Genomic DNA, 19325 nt, shown 5'->3' with positions numbered 1-19325 from the left:
AAGCAGGGAGCAGCTGCCTTGCATGATTGTGACTGTTTTGCTGACTTGTTTGGGTCCGTTGCCGTGGCGACCGTCCATCAGCCCGCAGTGACCCAGGAAAGCTGCGACCAGTCGGCAGCGGGCAAAAAAACAAAAAAAAAATTAAGAAACAGATGCTGGGTGGGTTCTTAGATGGTTATCTCGATTCACATTCAAATGAAGACTGTACACACTTGCAGTTTATTATTCAATTTTATTTCATTTCATGCATGCGCAAGTGACGATTTAATTTCATGGAATAACAGTATCGTCTCCGTCTTCAAATAACTTTGATGCTTACAATTGAGTTCAGTCGTGACTGGAGAGTGAAGAATAAAACGCGCTCATTTTTGTGGCACATTGATGAGCTTTTATCAGTCAAATATTAGAGGACAAACCATATCTAATTGAACATAGAGTGTGTGTGTGTGTGTGTTTACATTTTTTTTCTCTTGCAATTTTAATATTTGTGACTCTCCGGTCTACCGGCTCCAAATCCTGCAAGAAAACAAAAACAATCCAAATTTTATTGTATTTTCTTTTTTTTTTTTTTTTTAATGACAACAACTGAGAATCCTACAGAGGCTTTCGAAAAAACAAATAATTGGAACACGCAGAGCATCGGAATACCGTGTGACATAATCGTTTATTACCTCTGGGTCCAAAGAGCGCACTGTAGCAGGGGTTGTGGCAGTAGGGCTTGCCATCATGCTGAAACACAACCACACGCACTCAGATCTCGGCTAACGTTTGCGGCTAAGGATAACGCGAGCGGCTAACGCTAACGGCTAACTAGTTTTACCGCGTTTTTTTTTTAGATTGTACGACGGTCACGAATAAGAGTGAACAACAATTGGACGTTCAAACTTGTGCTAAACGAGAGCCCGGAGACACCTGCGGCCATTTAGAGTGCCTCCGTTTCATGCCAAATAAAGTTCAGCTGTTCTCGTGGGCTTGAGCCATACGGTTTCACGGACTGATCGATACCTCGGCGTGCGATCCAGACGACAGCGTCTTTCGGCACTTCTCGCACCTGAGGCAGGGTCTGTGCCAGTCTTTGCCTAAAGATGACACCTTCTCCGCTGCACAACACGGAAAACACAATCACACAGGCGGCAAATGACGCAGCGTTTACTTGGTTTTCTGATCGTTGTTCAAAACGTTAAGCAGTCGCACAAACAAAACGGAGCTTCAAAGCAAAGTCGCGTCGAAACCGAAAGAATTCAGATCGGGTCCTTGATTCAGATCGCATGACACCCTTGTTGCTAGGTAGAATTCCAGAGGCTTGTTCGGCCCTACCCCTTGTAAGCGCGAATTGGAAATACTGCTGTTTATTTTGTTTCATTGTATTTATTTCTTATATGTGCAGTACACGTTAACTTATTTTATTAAATTAAAATGTGTTACTATTTATTTATTCAGTCGCCTCATTTCAAATTTTGAGCAACGACACGTGGCAATAATGTCGGTGGCTAATGATAGCATTAGCCGTTAGCATCAATCTCGTTTTGACGCCTGAGCGAATGAGAATGTTTGTGGTTAGCATTAACAGTTAGCCATGATGTCGGTGGTTAGCAAATCTGTTGACAGTTACAGTTATTCCCTTCATCTTTTCCAAAGTCTTTTTTTCCCCCCCTGAATTGGATCAAAACAGGGAGCATCCCGCAAAGGATCGTTTGACCTGAAAAGTTCCCCCATGTATTTTCCATGGTAAAATTTGCGCGATCGTGCGGTCAACCCAAGAACCAAATCCATCAGATTAGACGTGGAATGTTTTGGCTTCTCGCCGCTCCGGCTCGGCTCGTTATCGCCATTACATAACGTCGTTGCACGAGTCGCTTTGATCAAGCGAGGTTGTGTCCTTTCCTCGCGCCACTCGCCGCTTATAGTCGGTAACCCGAGTGGACTTTTCCAACCTCGTTATTGTCCTCAATTGATGGATCAAGTGACTTCACGAGATGATTACTCAAGTGGAGAGAGCACAAAGAAGCGCTGCATAATGGATGACAATTTCACACTGTGATGATAATTTGGACGCTTTTTCCAATACTTGCTCACTGTGGCAAGTGATATTTTTAGACCGTTAACAATCGTACTTGACAACAATCGCAGATGTTTTTTTTTTTTTATTATTATTCCACTTAACTGAGTGTAGATTAAATTCACGGTTATGTTGTGGGTCATAATTGGCACATTTAGAAAGTGTTATTTTAAAAAAATGTAACGTACTGTACAAAATTGAGCATCTTATTGGAGGATGAATATCTAAAAATAAATTCTAAAGTCCTAAATTCCTCTTGGTCACTGACATAGTCCCAAAGTTTTTTATGATGATGATTTTTTTTTTTAATTATAAAATATATTTTTTTAAAGTTACATTTTATTTCCTTACCCAATTCAAAATTGCCTCTCAAAAATGTCACAGGAGTTCATTAAAAACAAGTGAATACATTTCAACATGGAAAAAAAATAAAACATCGATTTTTGGGGGGGCATGAAGAAATAAGAAAAAAAACGCAAACATTAGAGACGCAAGCTTTCCAGTGTGCACAATGTCGTTTTAAAGCAATAAAAATGTTCATCTTTACCTCTCTGTCTCAGAGAAAAGTTTAGTCACACCTTGTATATATTTTTGTAAACCAAAAGAATAAATTTATACAGGGAAAAACATTTTTAAATTGCAAAAAATATATATAATTTACTTTGTGCATAAAAAAATCATTGTACTGAAACCTATATATATACTGTATATTTTAATATATACACATACTGAATATATTGAAAACAAGTAAAAGTGCTTCATGTGTAGTAAAAAAAAAATCCATCGTTTTTCCCCATTTTTCTTCTTACCTGAAAACATTTCAGGAAAAAAATAATGTGAATAAATAAATAAATTTTTCCCCCAATTCAATGTCCAAACTCAATCCGGTTCCACGAGTTGAATTCTAAAAAATGCATTTATTAATTCACGAAAGAAGCTCATTTCCCGAACTTGAACACGACATCAATCAAAAATGTTTTCACGTATTTTCGTCAAGCTGCAGGAAGCAAAAAAAGGGTGTGGAGAGAAGAAAAAAACGCGATTTGACGCGCACGTCAAGACTCGAAACCATTTCCTGTTTCCTCATCGAGATGCAGCACAAAGAGTGAAAGCCAAAGCAAAAAAATAAAAATAAAAAATGCGGTTCTTACCAAAGTAGACATCCTTGTTGCAACTGGGACACTTTGGCATGTTTGGATAGTTTTTTTGTGAGGATGATTGATTGCAGTGCGAGCGAAACCACCTCAAAGACCGCCGGGCTGGGTGTGCGCACACTTGCGCCGCCACTTCTATAACTCTCCGCCTCCTCCTTTTTGTGTGTGTGTGTGGGTGTGTGTGTGTGGGAGTCTTCTGGTCACGCTGTTAAAGAGATACACAGCTCCCAATAATGCACCTTTGACTTTTAATTCCTTCGGAGAACACAACACGGCTCAATTTCACCTTTCTGCCTTGAAATATGGAACCCCCCCCCCCCCCATAAAAAATATTTTTGTAATGCGTTTTTTTTAATAAGGAAAATATGACTACAGTTTTGTAGATTATAAAATATGGCATTTAAAACCACAGTAATGACAATTAAAAGACGAGAAGAATTTAACAGTGATTTGATGCTTGTGTGTGTGGGTGTGTGTGTGTTCATTGACCATCAGGGGGCAGTATAATAGAATCGTACATACTAAAGAAAAAAAAAGTTTCACAGCTAGATGACTAAGTTGCATTTTTTAAATGTTTTGCCGCGGATAAAGAATATACGCCTGCGAGCATTCTTTTTGCACAGCTGTCGTCATCTGTTGCTGCACCGTTTGTGTTCACGTACCCTCGAAGGGTTGCAAAAATCCAATTGCGAACTTAATTGGTGATTTATCAATCAATCGACCAGTCAACCAATCACATCAGCACTTTTTAACTGGTTAGCGTTTATTAGATGCATTTCTCGTCGGGCCAGTCGCCACACGGAGGTATGGCATTGCTTTACATGACCCGATCAAAACATCAATGTCGTCATTTTCTGGAACTGTCCCGATCAAAAACAATATTCAGCGTATTCCATCACGCAGGGTGGTTTCCGTAGCGACGGTCACACGGTGGTGGTTGCTTTATCCCGAAAGAGCAAAGTCTGCGTGCTGATAAGGACTCACCTACTATCTACTTTTGATAGTACTTGACCTGAAACAGCCCATTAGTGACGTCACCATCTTGAGCAAGGTGTGTTTGTTTTCATATAAACAAACACACCTTTTTTGATGATGTTACCGCGGCGACCAAGCAATTAGGGCTCAAGGTCAAAGTTTAGCTCGTTTTTTGTTTTTTTTTTGGCTGAAAGGGTCAGGTTGTCGTGAAATCAGTTCTGAAAATCTGCTGCCGGGAGAACATTCCAATTTTTAAAAAAAATGCTCCTAATACTCCCCAAAATGTTGCACGGGGCGTGCTCTTCCTGCTACATCGGTTGCTCGGGCAACACCGACCTATTTGTTAAGATGGTTGCCCCGGCGACGGGGAGTTTTTTTAAACAACAGGAAACCAAGGAGCAGGGCAGGGGATGAATTCACATGAGATGATGACGATGATGTCACCAAAGAGCACATTTTTAGCAACCACTGTACTGGACAGATGAAAAACAAACAATCGCTTACATTTTTTCCCACGGGCAGTAATGGAAAGACAAATCATCTGTTCCTGGGTCAAACCTGACTTCAAGTGTGTGGGGAGAAGCGGGCGGGGGCTATTTTTGAACACTCATGAGATTTTTACCTCATTTTACCTCAAAAACAACAAACAAAATAGTCGACTTGAGCTTCTTCGAACGTGTGACATCACTTCCTGCCTTTTTCTTTCTCAATCGCTTTCAAAATAAAAGCAAACGGATTTGGAACAGAAACTGCTTTAGCCTTAGCGTTAGCCTAGCATGCTAGCTGGTGCGCCATCCGTCCAGTCAAGTCTTCCACGCATTTTGATTCTACAAGGCTTTGTCCTGAAAGTAATTACGATTATATCACAAATTATAAAAATCCCTCTGGATCCAATAGAAATGATTTTTTTTTAACAGTAGAGAAAATAACTCTCATTTTCCACTTTATTGTTAATTGTTTTAATTGTGGACGTACCAAGCAGATCGAGACTTGACAGCCTCAAGTAGAGTTGACCTGCTTGCTTCCTAAAACTAAGCAAAGAGTTCACCCGAAAATCTGTCATTTATTGGCAAAATTAAAAAAAATAAAATCTGACGTCGTGAACCTTTCCCAGAAAAAAAGGCGTTTTTGAAGTCAAACATGTGTAAGGACACAAAGGGATGAGCATCTGTTCTGGGTCGCTGCAAATCAGCACTGGTGAGCTCATCTCAAGATAAACCAGCAGCAGAATTTGGCCGAGCCTTTCATCAACCTGGCCCGAGTGCCGACTTCCTTCCTTCCTTCCTTCCTTCCTTCCTTCCTTCCTTCCTTCCTTCCTTCCTTCCTTCCTTCCTTCCTTCCTCCTCGTGTGTTCCAAAGTGAGCGTGTGCCAACATGTGGGCATCGTCAAACGGCTTCGAGAGCAACACGCGGCGGCAAGCAGCTGCTCAGCAAATCCGCAGAACTCTTTTTTTTTTCCCGGCACTCTTGTCACCATGTTTCCCCGTTTTGTTTTGAAAGGCACCTCGAATTCAAACGCGCGACAACACGCCACATGCCATTCGTAGCTGCTCGCACTTTTCTCTCTTGAAGAATGCGAAAAGGGGCAAGTTGGCAGCACCTAGCTTAGCTCAATGCTGACAAGAAGTAATTAGCGAGAGGAAGTGAGTCTTCGTTGACTGCCCGCGTGTGTCACCGGAGATGTTGCTCAAGACGCTTCCTTGTTTCGAGTTTCACAAACGCATTCCACCTAATCGCCACGTCGAAAATGGGCTCTCGTCTCTCAACTCGACTGTATTTCCAGTGCGCTTTAAAACAACTGCCGCTGTAGACAAAGTGTTACACGTGGAGAGAAAAAAAATGACTAAATAAAAAAAATCTTACAACAACAAATAAAATCAAACAATGAATTAATAACAAAGACAGTAGAAAGCACACAAAACAGTCAAATTAAAAATCAAGTCTCATGCTGAGTCAACAAAGAATACAAATAAGTTTTAAGACGAGTTTCAAGGATGGACAGCGAGGGGGACTCTTCTGACTGCACATTCAATCCCAGGTACTTATTTATAATTTTTTTCATTTCTTTGCAAGAGTTCGGGTAAAAAGGAGTCTGCAAATGTTTGGTAGTCATGAAATGAAACATTGCATTGTACACCACCGTTGGCGGCCATTTTATTGGAAACGTTGACAACGAACTGCCGTTATAACGAAGTTATGTTTTCTCCCCCCCGGTCTGTTGTGAAACAGGGCAGTTGCTTCACCTAACGGCGATGTTGGCAAATTACACTTCAATTAATTATTGCATTTAAAAAAAGAAACCTTTGTATTTTATAAAATGCTATAAAAATACATAAAATCTATTAATGGTTGTAAATAAATGAAATCATATAATTTCATTGAATGGGCCTGCCCGGTTTGATGTGAACTTTTTTTTTAACAGAAAAATAAATTGAATGTTAAACACACTTGAGACTGTGCATGTAGTGTGGCTTTATTTAATCTTATAAACAACAGACACCACATTTTGTCAAGAACAGAAACGGCTGGAGACTACCGTGAAAACATTAACAATAATAAAACATGTTTCCGCCTTACGGCGAGGTGCCAAATGAATGCAATGCTAAACTAACAACAGCAACGCAAGGCAGTGTCTATGCAAACCAAACACTTTGTCGTCTAACGGCCTGATTCTGAAACGTGTTGAAGTGACAGGAATGCAATTTATTGCCCCCTACTGGCTAACCTCGGAATCGCAGATGGAGCATCAAGCGTCCATATTTCAGGAACGCTTTTGGGAGACTCCAAATGAAGCTAACCTAACATAAGATAACCACGGCGCAGTAACAGTCAAGTTTATCATGTCGTCAGGCTGTCAAAACTATTAAATATGGCATTGCAGAGACAAAAACAACAACAATAACTTCAATGGCAATGTAACAATCTCCCGTCTTTTTCCGTCCCCCAAACCACTGGAATTCACTGTGCTCGCAAATTCTTTTTCTTTCAAAGTAATGACCATGCAAAACCACGTGGTCATGAGAAACTGAACTTTTTTTTTTTTTTTTTGCAAAAACAGCTGCTAGGAATTTCTTGAAAAGGAGAAGACGAGGAACATGTTGTCAGGAGGAGGGCATGAGGGGGTAGCGGGGGGTCCCGGCATGGAGAAAGGAAAGCCGAGTCACTGGGTGGGATCGTAGATGTAGCTGCCTACGCCGCCCGTGTTGACGCCTGGAGAAGGAAGAAGCACAAAAGGGCCACGAGTTGGGGGAGGGCTCACTTGCATTACGGGCGCCGGAGTGCACGGGTAGGGAAAGTATGGCACAAAGGAGGGATTGGAGGAGCGGGGGTGCTGGGGGGGGGGCATATATAGTGGTGGTGCTCTCTCTCGCTCTCTATAGATAGATATTCAAAAACGTGTTGACCACATCCATGAATGAGCTGGCTCGCTCTTCAGTTTTAAAATCAAATGTGGTCCTTGAGTACAAAAGTTTGCCCACCCCGAGTATAGTGTGTGTGTGTGTGTGTGTGTGTGTTTGCGCGCGCACGGTTTTGTGCGCAAGACATTCAGGGCACCGTGTAGCTGATGATATTTGGCGGATCAACGGCATCTTCTAGCGGTTACCTTTGGGCCCGAAGAGGATGGCGTAGCATGGCTTGTGGCAATAAGGCTGGCCGTCGTGCTGGAAAATGATGAAGAAAAAAAAAAAAAATGAAATAACTCACAATATATTTACACGTGGTGAAGCAGCATGTGGTATTAGGGGTGACGGCAACCAAAGCAGCTTCATCATAACTGGAGCATGGCTCCGAAAGCAGGTGAGTTGAAATGGTTGTCCTGACCGTAGCATCGTGACAAAAAGTGGCTAAGTTGTAGCGGCGGAGCTGCAGGGGAATTTTGCAAAGTCGTACGAGTAGTATAGCAACAAAAGTGGCTAATTTTCTTGCAGTAGAATAAATCGACGAAAGTAGTGAAGTGGTTTGGGTTGCTTAGCGATGAAAGTACCAAAGTCTCGGTGGTCCTGCATCAAATGTTGCCGCTAAGTTATGGCGGTAGGACGGCAACAGGAACAGCTCCGTCCTAGCACTAGCATAGCACCAAACTGATTGAATTGCGGTTGTATCAAAGCGATGGACGAAGCTCGGTTAGCGTGGCAGTAGCATTGTGAGCTAGGTTGTGGGAATGACAAAAGTGGCAAAAATCACAGTGGTAAGCATTGCAACAACAGTGGCTAAATTGTAGCGGTAGCGTAGCGGCAAAAGTGGCTACGTTGTAGCAATAGCATAGTAGCGAAAGCGGGATGCGCGTCTCTTCGACTCAGCTACTCGGGACGACCCGTGAAGGGACCGAGTCGTCTTGCCGGCGGTTACCTCGGCGTGGCTGCCAGCAGATAAAGTCTTGCTGCACCTTTCGCAGCGCAGGCAGGGGCGATGCCAGTCTTTGCCCAGTGACGTCACCTTCTCGGCTACACAACAACAACAACAACAATCAACAATGAAGTCCCCGCTCAATTTTGACTTAAGTCGCTACCTTGAATTCAACTTTTCAGTCAAGGCAACACCGTCCAGTCACATTGTCAATCCTGCAGTCTTTGTTTGTTTGTTTGTTGCCGCCTCAATGACAGTCTGCATGAGGAGCCTACTCACCAAAATACACTTTCTTGTTACATCTGGGACACATGTTGGCCTCGCCGGAAAAAGTGGTGACGCCTCCAGCTGTGTACACGCACACGCACACTTGTTAAAAAGAAATGTTCGCATGAAGGTTAAGTGTCAGTGTTTGACTTGGCTCGGCAGGATTTTAAACCGCTCAGCTGGGTGTCCCAGGGTCACCGTGGCAACAACAAAGGCAGAAATATTCTCGGTAGAACGAGCTCGGGGCACACGCAGACGCACGTTTGTGGAAATTATGTTTAATTTTTGTCATTTTCAAAAACATTTTTAGGTTAATGGGAATGATACGAAATAAAAATGAATGAATCTATTTATAAGAAGATGTGCATTAAGCACTACCTCATGAAATAAGTGTTCCATTTGTCCACTAAAACAAAGAAATAGTAAAACAAGCAAGTTTTTGTTAAAAAAAAAAATCATGAAATAACTGGTTGATTAATGACAGTTATTCATTCATTTTCCGATCTTTCTCCTATCCAAGATCATATTTCTCCGCTGAGTGCTGCCCTTCAAACCTGCAGGGTGTGCCACAGAGCCACGAGACGAGACGCTCTTCATTCGTGTGTGTGCAAAGCACTTGAGATAAACCGAGCGCGGTTGCAAATTCTTTCTCGCTTGCCTTGAAAGGCTGATCTACTGGCATGACACAAAGACACTTTTGCCGCCTCTCATCGCCGAGTCGGCGAGCCGCTCGCGCGGAAGCGTAACTGCGCCGTGATAAATTTGAATTACCTTTGGAGGGAGCCTTGGCGGCGAATGTCTTCTTCTCCTCGGCCTGACCGGGGGCGTCGTCCCTGACGGCGGCCGACGCGTTGCTGCCGGTTGGCGCGTCGTACACGTAGGAACCGGCGCCGCCGATGTTCACGCCTGCCAATCGTTAACGATGATGCTGAATGGCAAAGCTTTCATTTTGGATGAAATTGTTTTTTTTTTTTTTAAATCACAAAATGTACTGCACCTTTTGGCCCGAAGAGGGCGGCGTAGCACGGTTTGTGGCAGTAGGGCCTTCCGTCGTGCTGAAAGGAGAAAGAAGAAGACGTATGGGAGACATGGCAGTGAACTCCCGTTATTCTGGGGAGAACATCCCGCACCCGTAGTAGGTGAAACATATATAAAACATTTTATACCTCACATCTTATACCTTGGAACATACAAAAAAAAAACGAATTATCAGGTGAATTGCAAATTTGTACGATTATAGCAGAGTGCCATTTTTCCTCCTTAATGCATCGCGGAGCAATGCAAGTTTACTTTGCAGGACTTGATTAAAAATCAAATCTATCCGTGCCCCCTTCCCAAAAAGGGCCACCGTTTTCCCGTTTGCCCGATGAGGTCATCGCCACCCGTCCGGCCGACGCGTAACACGTCAAGTGACTCTTTCCACTTGAAGCCTGAATGGCCTGTTGCATGCCGGGAATGTGGCGGGTCACTCACAGGAGAATGTGACCAAGCCCCCCCCCCTGCCCCCCCAAGGGTGGCCAGGGGGGAGCGAGAGGAAGCAGTGGTCCGGAGCTTAATGACCATAGATGAGGAGAAAGAGGCGGCGGTGTCAAGCTTCCGGGGCGTACTACCCATGATGCTCTCTGCTCAGGCCACATGACCTCATGCACAACTTTTGGGACCATCGACACCACGGCGAGGCGAGCTCTAGTGCACTGAGTATTCACAAATTGGTTTCCCCAAGAACTTTTGAAGTGACAGAATTTAAAAAAAAAAAAATCTCTATATAAGAATGTATATTCCTCCCAAACTCTCCGTGTATTTCTGACCAGGAGCGACGACGTTGAGAAAGAAGAGTAGCTGGAAAAGCTTTCAATGTCAGTGTGGGAAGTTGACGGCTGGGAAGCGAGTGGGCTGCGCGGTGATGTGTATACAGCAAGAACCAGCGGCAGACCGGCGCCAAAAATGTGTGTGTGTGTTGTGTGACGTCCTGAGAAAGTCATCAGTAGGGTAGTAAAAATCCAGACCTTCACTGATCACATCAAAGAGAAGCAAGAAGCAGACTGCTTGTGACATGGGACAGTCCAGTGAGAACTTGTGACAGGCGTAGCGTAATCATGGATGGACTGATCGGAAGGACTTCTGGCGACTGCGGCGAATTGATTTCATCGCTCTCGAGGCGAGAACAGAAGCAAAATGGAGTCAACTGTGTCGTCGGGTGTCAACGAGTTTGACGCAGGGAACATGGCTTGGCTAGTGACCATTCAGGCCAAGGACGAGTCCGGATTTTGTTACCATAACAACCATGGAGCTAGCGGATATTTTTAAACTTTTTTTTGTTTTTGGACTCCAGGAAATTTGGTTGAATAATGTCTCGAAGGTGGGGAATCGCACCGTTTGATGTCCTGAATTCACATCCCCTGCCTGCGAAACGAGGAGCCCCTTCTCCGATTGCCTGAAACTTGTCCCGAGTGCTCAATCTGCATTAAGGTTGATTTTTTGGGGGGGGAATTTCACAAGCCACTTGTCACATTGCTCGTGAAATATTCCCTAAATCGTGGCGACAGAAATACATTGAAAGTCGCAAACAGCTATGTTAAGACAGCCCCCCCCCCCCCGACTGTTTACGATCCCGGTTGTGTTGCGTTGCCCCTCAAACGTCACCAAACTGACCTCAGCGTGTCCGCCGGCGTTGAGCAGCTTGTTGCATCGGTCGCACTTGAGGCACAACTTGTGCCAATCCTTGCCCAGCGACGACACCTTCTCGGCTGCCCGGGGAGGGGAGGGGGGGACACACACACAAAAAAATAAGGACACAAAGCGTGAGTGAGTGGCACCAACGCACACGCAAAAGAGTCAACAAGGGGCTTTCTTTGTTCTCTGGGACGAGAATGACGAAGTTGTCGTGGGGCCAAGCCGGCGATGACTGGGAATGCCCGTGAACGAGACGGGATGCTACGATGATGTCATCGCGGGACAGACACACAGCTGCGTGGTCCCATTCTAGCTGGAAAAAGGGCAACACCCCCCCAAGTCTAACCCAGATCCTTTGTGTAACCCCCCTCCGCACCCCCGCTGTGACAGCCCCCCCCCCGCCCCATGTTTACAGTTCACCCATCCTGCCCGATGGTGATGTGTGCTTGATGAACGCATGTTCCAATCAATTTTCCCCTGTGAAATGAATCGGAATGGCGATATATCTTGCCGCCACATTTTCAATTAAAAGATAAAAATAAAATGCGTGTCGTGCTCTATGAAAACATACAACAGTTTCTTGCAAGCGTTCAAGTTTTGTTTTTTTATGCCCATCGAAGAAACAGCTGAGGGTGCATTGGTGAGTGTGGCTCGCCTTGCCCAGATGCAAGAGCGTTATATAGAGTATCTTGACTGCTTTGATTTGTTTGTAGTATTATGAAGAATCACCCCCCCCCCCCCCAAAAAAAGGAAGAACTTATTTTTGGTATAAACTAGCTTAAAGAAGACAGAAATAGATTTTTGAGGCTTGCTGGCCAGAGCAAAATTTCCTGTTCTACTGGCAGATAATTTTGCTTCAATTAGGTCATCCTCAATCAATAATCCCCCCCTCCCCCCCCAAAATTTTCAAAGTCAATCTTTTTCAGCGACTCCTCATTCCTGCCCCTCGTTTTCTTCTTGCACTTCCAGACTGACCCCCCCCCCCCTCCCCTCAACCAAGGGACCTAATAATACACATTCCAATAAGTCTGTTCGCACACAATGGTGCCCCAAGGATCCGTGCCGGGGCCACAGAGGAAAAGCCTTCTCTTATCACGGTGGGACACAAATAACCGGATACTGGAGTGGGCTTCCGACCAAAAACCCCCTCCTCCTCCGCCTCTCCCTACCGACAAATATCCCATCAAATTCCTGCGATGAAAACGTTTCCGTGCAAGTAACCAACGCAAACATGGGGAAAGTCAAACGCTGAAGACCAGGCGGTGGTGGGTTGACTGCTAACGTGATTTGCACAGTGGTTAGCCCGTCTGCTTTTACAGTTCTACGGTTCAGGATTTGAATCTTCTTTGAGTCTGGAGGACCTGGCGTGACTTTGACCGTTTTTGCTGTCATTGTGAAAACGATCAACAAACACTCTCGAGGTTTTAAACCAGCATTTTGATTAATCCCCACGCAAATCTGAGGACACCTTTCACTATCCAGACACCTCCCACTCTCCGGTTTAAAAATAGATACGCCCCCGCCCCCGGGCCAGCATGCACCTCTGTGCACTTCAAAGAATGAAAAGTGCAAATCAAATACAAAACCAACAAAAGATGCCACTTTAACAGCTCAGTGTTGTTGTTATTGTGAGTAGGGTTGCGAGTGTGGGGGGGGGGGGGGGGGGGGGGTGGATCAGCGTGTGTGTCCTAGATGATGTTTCTAACCTACCCACCCCCAATGAAGCCGGATTGCAATCCTCATTATCCGCGCGAACGAGATGTCAAGGATTCATCTGGACGGTTACCGCAACAACGGGGTCTTCAATACTAGTGGGGGGGAGGGGGGGGTCCCTTGGTTACCGGATTAGTTGCCGGACTTCCTGTTTAACATTGGAATGTTTTGTATTTATGGCCTTCAAGGGGAATATATACATTTTTACTTCAGGTTAGTGATCTTTGGAAAACAAGGAACTTTGGATTAAATGACAACAACAGAAGCGATTGAAAAAGAAGAAAAAAAAAACATCAGCGCAGCGTGGAACAGCTAAATCAATTTCTTCTGGGTCACTGTGAGCGTACAGTGGGCCCAATGCCCTGGCATGCTTTTTGAAAAAAAAAAAAATAGGCCTCTCTCCCACTTTCTCTCGCTCGCTCTGCAGCTGATGCAACCTCGTGGCAAAAAAAAAAAAAAAAAAACTCCACTCTGGAGGGTCGCTTGTCGCCTGGGTGAAGGCGAGAGGTTCCCCGGGCGAGCGAAGCGCCCCTCCCATCAAAGTCGCCATCCCTCTGCGGATAAAAAAAAAAAAAGAGGCCCGACCTCATGAATTCTTCCGTCTGACGTAAATGGGCTGCCGTTAACTCGCATCCTGTCTTAGCGTTGGTCAGAGAAAAGCCGCCGGGCAAAACAACGGCAGCCCTGCCTCGGTGACTCCTTTCTCCCAGTTGCACGCACGCTTCGGTTTCTAGGGAACGCCACGACATGTTGAGAAGAACTTTTATTTTGCGAGTCCGCCACCCCAAAAATTGCAGCTAGTCGAGTGGGAAAGCAACGTAGTGAATTGAATGAGGTTCCAAGTACTTTTCACGTGCGATGACGACACCGCCGTTACGGGATCGTATTTGCCCCCGAAAAGGCAGAGGACCGAGCGGCGTGGAGTGGCGAGCGGCGGTTACGCAACGACGCCGCGCCAGAAGCAGCGACTCAAGAAAATGGACGTTACGTAACCAATGAGGAGCGTTCGTGCAGCCAGGCGGAAAAATAGGCGCTCCGGATACGCTGACGGGAGGGATAAAAAGGATATTGTGTGGTCAAAGCTGCATTGAGGTGTGGGAAAAAGAAGAAGAAAAAAATAGAACAAGGTCCGGCAGAGAGGATGGACGGAGCTTCTCCATCAGGGAAAGGGAAAGAAAAAAAAAAAGAAACGTGGTGTGAATGGAAATGTCCCAAATTATAATACATGAGGCACTTTGGGACACTCTTGCTTAAATACAGGCCAGCCATTTGAGTCACCGTGCCGTGGGAGCGAGGGACCAAAGAGATGAAGAAGACACAAAAGAAGAAAAAAACGGATCCATTTACGCCTGGTTTCGCCGCACTTAATTGCTCAGGTGAAAGTGAACTTTCCTCAATATTCGGGGCGGGGGGGTGGGGGGGGGTATATCGTCCGCTGCTCTCTGCTGTGCGTGCGTTTGCGCCAACACGGACGCACGCGCGCGTCTTTTCGTTTCGACCAATCAGCGCCGACGTCGATTCGAGCTACGACAACAGCTAAGCTAAGCTAAGTTAAGCTAGCCGAGACGACGCGACGCTCAAAGTCGGACGGGCACGCTTTTTTTTTTTTGCTCATATATCTTTTTTTTTTTTTTTTACGACAATGACTGTCTTGTCCACGGCGTCTTTTATTCGTTCCCACTGGGGTTTAGCGAGTGTGTTTACAAAGGGACGAAAATCTTTTTGAATTCTCGTGTTAGTGGCTCAACACGGCTACGATCGTGAAAGCAAAACGACCAACTCAAACTCGTGTTCGTTCGATGTCGTCAACTACTATCCGGATTCATTTGAGGCCATTTTCCCTCAATTTTCAGGATAATGTGCAAATCCGGAATCCCGGGAAAGTCCCTCCGGATTTTCCTGGAATTCCGGATTAGCGCGTCAGTACCTCTGCGACTCTTTACCGGCGGGATGTTGTTTGGGAGAAGGAGTTTCCTATGACTTCAGCGATTGCCGCAAAGCTGCTCTGGCAGACTGCGATGCCATTGAGAATGGTTCCCTAAAATTGGAGAGTTGAGAAATTGGGTTTGTCAGGAGAGGCGGTTTCCAGCTACGGACGTTTATTTGACCATCCAGCTCGACTTTGTACTTCAGGGAAAGCGGCGCACTTTGAAAGGAAACCAATGGAAAGTTCCACAAACATTTCCATACCAGAATGCGGCATTTTTTTTTTTTTTTAGAAGAGGGGAGTCAAGTGTTTTGACTTGTCGCTCGCTCCAAAACGATAGACGGCAACAACAGCTGGAAGTCCACAAGAGTCGCTCACCGCCAACCGCCAAAGTAATTACAATTGGAGTCAAATGGGACAGGAAATAACCCCCCCCCCCCCCCCCCCCCGCCCCACCCATCCCCATTTGGAATCCCCGTTGCCACCAAGTTTGGTTTACTTGGCCACGGTGTGGTGGGCCTCTTTGGAACACTAAACTCACAAAATCTGGAATTTAACCACAGTCTGTGTAGCGTGGAACATCGCGAGCCGCATCAGGAAATACGAGAACATCGTAGCGACGTGGAAAAACCCGCAACTCACTTGCACACTTGGGCACATGAGCGCCTCGGCGTCGACGACTACGATGTTCTTGAAAGAGTGTTTTCAGCTTTTGAAATGATCGTCGTAAATTGAATGAGGTTCCCGATCTTCTTGGCAAAGTTAGCAGCGGAGTAGTACCTTTGCATTGACGCAACTTTGACCCCCCCCCCCCCCCCTTGGTACGGGTGTTTTCAGGGGCCGGAATTCCGCTTGCTGGGCCTTCTGACATCAAGTTCAAGAGCATTCGATTGCTTGTCACCGGCATCAATGGATTTGAACTCGGTCACTCCCAAAGACGTTTTTAAACGTCTTTTCAGACTTGGTCTAGAACTGGCGGGTACTGAATGAGTTAAAAACAAAATTGATGACTTATTGAGTGAAATTTGAGGATTTCCCTTAACACCGTACCAGGGATTGACTGGCCTAAAAAAAAAAAGAATAATTAAAAAGTGTTGTGAACTTCTTGGTCGAATCATTCCCGCGTGATTCCGGGCTAAACCATGGGACACAGGAGGAGGAAATACCGCTGATTCCGTAGAATCGGCAAGCATCCGAAAAACCTCAAAACGTCACCACGTTAACTCCCTTCTTGCATGTGCCGTATCATTTGGTTGTTGGTTTTTTTCTGAACATCCCGCGCTGTGACTGGAACTTAACGTAGCAAACGCCTCCCCTCGTCTCCAAGCCATGTGGGTTGCACTTGTTCCCCCCCCCACCCCCCCATCCTTTTTACGTCAACACTGCACGGGCGGGGACACACCGCAAGCAGAAATAACTCTTCTGTTACATAAAATAAAACACCGGCTGCGCCAACAAACGCTCACTTCACACGCCTTGTTATGATTCCTGTTAGTGGATCTTTCGGTCTTTTTTTATTTTTGGGCGGGATGAGCAGCAACTGTGTCACGATGCTTACGTAATTTATTTAGAGGAATCAAATTAAAAGGCAGTCTGGTTTTGTTGTTGTAATCTGCATGACTGAATCTACACCGTAGCAGCATCTGTCATACAATTTAAAAAAAAAAAAATTTTCATTAGCATCGAAATCCTTGTTGACATGTCTTCTTCCCACGCTGCTTGATCTGGGCATATGGTGTTTTTTTTTTGCGCACTTGGCAAGTGTCACCCTCATGCCCTGCCAAGCAGCCTTGTGAGGACCACAACAACAAATTAAAATGGCGCTAATCCATGAGTAATGAAATATTAACTGAGAGGATGTTTATTTTGTTTTGTCATCGATTTTTTTGTGTAGGTATCCTTCCAGTATCCCGGTACTTTATGCAAGTATCGCATACGAGTCAGAATGTCAGTACCGTGACAACACCAAGTGAACAATGCAGGCAAGTGTAACAGTTTCAAATACGACATAGGACAAAAGTTTTTTTTTTCCTTTTGAGAAATTGACCAATAAGTAGTTTGCGGACAATGGTAACAAATTTCTCTCTCTCTCTCTCATATATATATATATATGAAAGTTTTTTTTTCTTTTCAGTACATAGTGCAACATCTACAGTTTTTTTTCTTTTTAGGAAATGAAAGACATGGACAAGTGCAACACTGAGCAAAACCTAACATCTTAAATGCTTTCTTTTGATGGAAGTTGAAAATCAGGAGGTTATCTTCTTATAGGTAGGAAATGAATGATGAGCACAAGTGCGCCATTGACAGTTTGGACAGTGATAAAAATCCAGTATACTGTGCGTCAATGTTTGATTGCTTCAAACAACCAAATTTCTCGCGATATTTGCTTTTTCCCTCCTAAATTTCGCCCCTGTCAATCATTTACATTTTCCCGGTGACTCTCTTTCCCTTAACAGAAATGTAAAACGTTAACCTTAAATTGGGTGGACGTTAATACGAGCGGGTGTGCGTCTAATGTACACCTTTTATTAGAAAAATCAGCAAATATTCTTGTTATTAAGCTAGGCTAACGTGGAAAGCTAACAGGAAGAAAAAAAAATAAAGTCAATTCATGAATCAATATTTTGGCTAGTGTGACTAAAATTTAGTCAATTCCCAGAGCCGGAAAGCAGAATTAGAGGTGAAATTACTCACCGAAGTAGACCGTCTTGTCACACTTGGGGCATTTTGAAGCCATGTTTGGAGATGAAAAGTGATATTCTGTGGATGAATGAGAGCAACGTGCGTATTCTTGTCAGTCCACAAGACGAGTGTCGTGACCGCTATTCCAGCACCATAGGCTATTCAGCCAACCGCTGCTCATTTGCATAGGCGCGCCCCCGACAATGTTGGTGCCTTCACGAGCATCAGGGAAAAGCAAAACTCCTGTACAATTCTGTATCCCGCGATATTGTGATACGTTGTTAAAAATGAGAAAGGCATCCAAATAATTCAACAGAACAAAATGAAGAAGCAGCCGTGTACTTTGAGTTTGCGATATTTACAAAGAAAGAAAGAAGGAAAAAAACATTGATATAGTTCATTACACAATATTCAAAGTACGTGTGCAATTCATTCATCTTCCTAACCGCTTGATCCTCACTAGGGTGGCGGGGGGTGCTGGAGCCGATCCCAGCTGTCTCCGGGCAGTAGGCGGGGGACACCCTGAATCGGTTGCCAGCCAATCGCAGGGAACACAGAGACGAACAACCATCCACGCTCACACTCACACCTAGGGACAATCTAGAGTGTTCAATCAGCCTGCCATGCATATTTTTGGAATGTGGGAGGAAACCGGAGCACCCGGAGAAAACCCACGCAGGCCCGGGGAGAACATGCAAACTCCACACAGAGAGGCCGGAGCTGGAATCGAACCCGGTACCTCTGCACTGTGAAGCCGACGTGCTAACCACTGGACTACCGGGCCACCTACGTGTCCAATGTTTATTTAAATTGATGCAATTAAAAATAATCAACATCCGTTCATCTCACCAATTGCAGTCGAATGGCATGAGGACCACTGTTCTCATTTTTGTTAGTCTTTTGTTTTAGTTCTATTTTTTTTCGGGATAGTGTAAAGAGGGTCCAGAAAAGTTGCTAAATATAGCAAAAATGTTGGGAACTCTTTCCCTTCGCATATTTGACATTTTACTTTGACTTCATAGTCACTGTGAGGGCTGGTCAGAGACTGGGGGCGGGCCAGATGTGGGCCTTACAGCCCTTACTTTGCCCAGGTCAACTCTCAATCTTTGCTGCTTTTAAGCTTTACTGACGCACTTTTCCCCTTCGCACAACAACAACAGCAGCAGCAGCAGAAGTGGGCCCGATTTCACAGAATCACAATGCTCCCTTTGAGAGCCACTGCCTCGTAGGAATGCGTTAGGCAATGGAAGAGCGCCTTGGGTGGATCCCATTCCTCCTCCGGTTCCAATAAAAATAACGTCATGTGTCGCGTACAGCGAGGACGACTGAGTCAAACGTTTCATTATCACGTTCTCAGGCAGTGCGACTGAGGTCATATGCTTTCACGCGTACTGGAGGTGTTGTCTGCCCGGCTGACGAAAAGCAGATTTCGGGACAGTAGTGGAAGCATGGAGATTAAACCATCGTTTCCACACATCAGCACAATTCAGCCCGGTTTCGTGTGGCAGGAGGTTTCGTTGTAAAA

The 19325-nt window shown here is 44.9% G+C and overlaps 1 protein-coding gene and 1 long non-coding RNA gene across 2 annotated transcripts; both read right to left on the bottom strand.

The window, feature by feature from the left end:
* Positions 1–697: 697 nt before the first annotated feature.
* Positions 698–4274, bottom strand: LOC127614345 (uncharacterized). The gene is made up of 3 exons (XR_007966466.1): positions 4198–4274; positions 1006–1100; positions 698–729 (listed from the first exon to the last, which is right to left on the bottom strand). It is a non-coding gene; the product is annotated as an uncharacterized LOC127614345 (long non-coding RNA).
* Positions 4275–6643: 2369 nt separating this feature from the next.
* On the bottom strand, positions 6644–17982 carry crip2 (cysteine-rich protein 2). The gene is made up of 8 exons (XM_052085610.1): positions 17813–17982; positions 11455–11549; positions 9800–9857; positions 9574–9708; positions 8815–8883; positions 8539–8633; positions 7793–7850; positions 6644–7398 (listed from the first exon to the last, which is right to left on the bottom strand). The coding sequence occupies exons 1-8, from the start codon at positions 17853–17855 to the stop codon at positions 7349–7351; spliced, it is 603 nt and encodes a 200-aa protein (XP_051941570.1). The 5' UTR covers positions 17856–17982; the 3' UTR covers positions 6644–7348.
* Positions 17983–19325: the final 1343 nt, after the last annotated feature.

Source organism: Hippocampus zosterae, chromosome 14, assembly GCF_025434085.1.
Source record: "Hippocampus zosterae strain Florida chromosome 14, ASM2543408v3, whole genome shotgun sequence".
NCBI lineage: Eukaryota > Metazoa > Chordata > Actinopteri > Syngnathiformes > Syngnathidae > Hippocampus > Hippocampus zosterae.
This window is presented reverse-complemented; position numbering and strand designations above follow the sequence as displayed.

What these genes read in the sequence shown, in the direction of transcription:
- crip2 (XM_052085610.1), bottom strand. Translation starts at nt 17,855, where the DNA reads ATGGCTTCAAAATGCCCCAAGTGTGACAAGACGGTCTACTTCG. An exon ending in CTGCTGGCAGCCACGCCGAG is followed by an intron (nt 7,851 to 8,538) that starts GTAACCGCCGGC and finishes ATCATTTTCCAG; the next exon opens with CACGACGGCCAGCCTTATTG. An exon ending in CATCCTCTTCGGGCCCAAAG is followed by an intron (nt 7,399 to 7,792) that starts GTAACCGCTAGA and finishes TTCCTTCTCCAG; the next exon opens with GCGTCAACACGGGCGGCGTA.